The following is a 2,296-nucleotide window of genomic DNA, read 5'->3' on the forward strand; positions in this document are numbered from 1 at the left end:
GTCCCATTTTAGGATATTGATTTCCAAAATCACTAGATATACTTATTCGACATTCATAAAGGATGTGTGGTACGGAAAGCAAGAAAAAAAAAACTAGAGGATATAATAACGAAGTTTTATTTATAAGATATTAGTGTACTGTTATGATTCACACACAAATCATTCAGAAAAGGACCTTCTTAAGGCTATCATTTTCCAATCCCAAACACATGCAGACCCTATTTATACCTCTGCATTTCCCTCTCACCCCCTCCACACATTGCTTTTCACATACTTAATGTTGCACATTCTTCCTATTTAGAGGTTTTCTGTCGCACTCAGTACTCACAATCTTTCTGTACTCTCTTTTGATGCATTGTGCTTGTTATAACCATCCTGATCATTTGCCAACAATGGTTCATCATGCTCTTGAACACGAGGAGTTATTCTCACGAAGATGCATACTGGTCAACGGACCAGTTATAGTAGGGGCTGGACCTTCTGGTCTTGCAGTTTGTGCAGGGCTTAAGCAACAAGGGGTGCCCTTTGTGATCCTTGATCGTGCCAACTGCATTGCGTCTCTTTGGCAAAACAAGACTTATGATCGTCTAAAACTCCATCTCCCAAAGCAATTCTGCCAACTACCTTACTACCCCTTCCCACCAAATTTCCCAGAATACCCTTCGAAATATCAGTTTATCAAGTACCTTGAATCTTATGCCAAGAAGTTTGAGATTAACCCGAGGTTCAATGAGTCAGTACAGTTGGCCAAGTATGATGAGACTTGTGGGCTATGGCGTGTTAAGACTGTGACAGGTGACTGTGAGATGGAGTATATCTGTAGGTGGCTTGTGGTGGCGACAGGGGAGAATGCTGAGAAAGTGGTGCCGGAGTTTGAAGGGTTGGATGAGTTTGATGGCACAGTTATGCATGCTTGTGATTATAGGTCCGGTGAGGTTTTTGAAGGAAAGCGAGTCTTGGTGGTTGGCTGTGGGAACTCCGGTATGGAAGTCTCTCTTGATCTCTGCCACCATAATGCTTTTCCATCCATGGTGGTTCGAAGCTCGGTGAGTTTTATTTCATGTAAAAGGAACCTAATTACTACACGATGCCTTTAGTTCCTTTCTAATGAACTTGGTTGGTTTATAATGATAATCAGGTTCATATACTGCCGAGGGAAATTGCTGGGAAATCCACTTTCGAATTGGCAACTTCATTGATGAAGTGGCTACCATTAAAGGTGGTTGACAAGATACTTCTGGTTCTTGCAAGTTATACTCTTGGGAACTTGAAAAATTATGGTATAAATCGGCCATCAAAAGGTCCATTAGAGCTCAAAAACATCAAAGGAAAAACCCCTGTTCTGGATATTGGTGCACTACGAAAGATCAAATCTGGAAAGATTAAAATAGTTCCAGGAATCAAGAAATTTTCACAGGGTCGTGTAGAGTTGGTCAATGGAGCAAATCTTGAAATAGATTCAGTGATTTTGGCAACTGGGTATCGCAGCAATGTTCCTTCATGGTTAAAGGTAATGACTTTTTCAAGAAATCTTGATTGTGAAATACCATTTATACCCATGACCTAATGAGATGCATTTCACAGGAAAATGACTTGTTTTCGAAAGAAGGGATGCCGATGACACCATTTCCAGAGGGGTGGAAAGGGAAAGCGGGTGTGTATGCAGTTGGCTTTACAGGACGAGGTCTGTTGGGTGCATCTCTTGATGCCATAAGAGTTGCACAAGACATTGGCAAGACTTGGAATCAAGAAACCAAGCACACCAATCATTATGTTACAGTGTCTTGTGAACGAAGATGCAACAAATAGAAAACATATAATAAAACTATTGTCCTTTAAATTTTGTATTGTTTTTGCCTTCTTAAGTTTTGTAAGTTGACAGATAAAAAGATAGAAAAAAAAAAAGTACAAGAAAAAAAAGATAGCCCTCTCCGGATTCAGTCTAGGCTACGACGTTGTGTACAAAACGGGAAGACGAGGCTTTTTCCTTTTTATGTTTTTTTTTTCTATTTTATTTTATTTCCCTTTTGGTAATATATGTTGTGACATAAATATTTACTCAATAACACTTGTTTTCGCCATGTTATAGTGACTATTGTTTTATGGTACTATTTTCTTTTATAAAAATGGCTTCTTGTTTTTTTTTTTTTTTCTAACATTTCCAATATAGAGGTTTTATTTATCATCAAAGAAAATGAAAATATGGATGCTAGTAATGTTTATTTTAATGAAAAAACAAATAAATGATAACCATGATACCGAAATAAAGAGAGGGAGAATGCTATAGTCGACTAAG

At 38.1% G+C, this 2,296-nt stretch overlaps 1 protein-coding gene across 1 annotated transcript; it reads left to right on the top strand.

Annotated features, from left to right (window-relative positions):
• The first annotated feature begins 275 nt into the window (after positions 1–275).
• On the top strand, positions 276–2,081 carry LOC145156505 (putative indole-3-pyruvate monooxygenase YUCCA7). The gene is made up of 3 exons (XM_079075844.1): positions 276–1,046; positions 1,139–1,510; positions 1,585–2,081. The coding sequence occupies exons 1-3, from the start codon at positions 351–353 to the stop codon at positions 1,807–1,809; spliced, it is 1,293 nt and encodes a 430-aa protein (XP_078931970.1). The 5' UTR covers positions 276–350; the 3' UTR covers positions 1,810–2,081.
• The last annotated feature ends 215 nt before the right edge of the window (positions 2,082–2,296 follow it).

Source organism: Lactuca virosa, chromosome 2, assembly GCF_052849685.1.
Source record: "Lactuca virosa cultivar CGN04683 chromosome 2, Lactuca_virosa_CGN04683_v6, whole genome shotgun sequence".
Taxonomy (NCBI): domain Eukaryota; kingdom Viridiplantae; phylum Streptophyta; class Magnoliopsida; order Asterales; family Asteraceae; genus Lactuca; species Lactuca virosa.

Coding starts and splice junctions, on each gene's coding strand:
- LOC145156505 (XM_079075844.1), top strand. CDS start 351: ATGCATTGTGCTTGTTATAACCATCCTGATCATTTGCCAACAATGGTT. Junction 1,047..1,138: donor CCATGGTGGTTCGAAGCTCG/GTGAGTTTTATT, acceptor AATGATAATCAG/GTTCATATACTGCCGAGGGA. Junction 1,511..1,584: donor ATGTTCCTTCATGGTTAAAG/GTAATGACTTTT, acceptor TGCATTTCACAG/GAAAATGACTTGTTTTCGAA.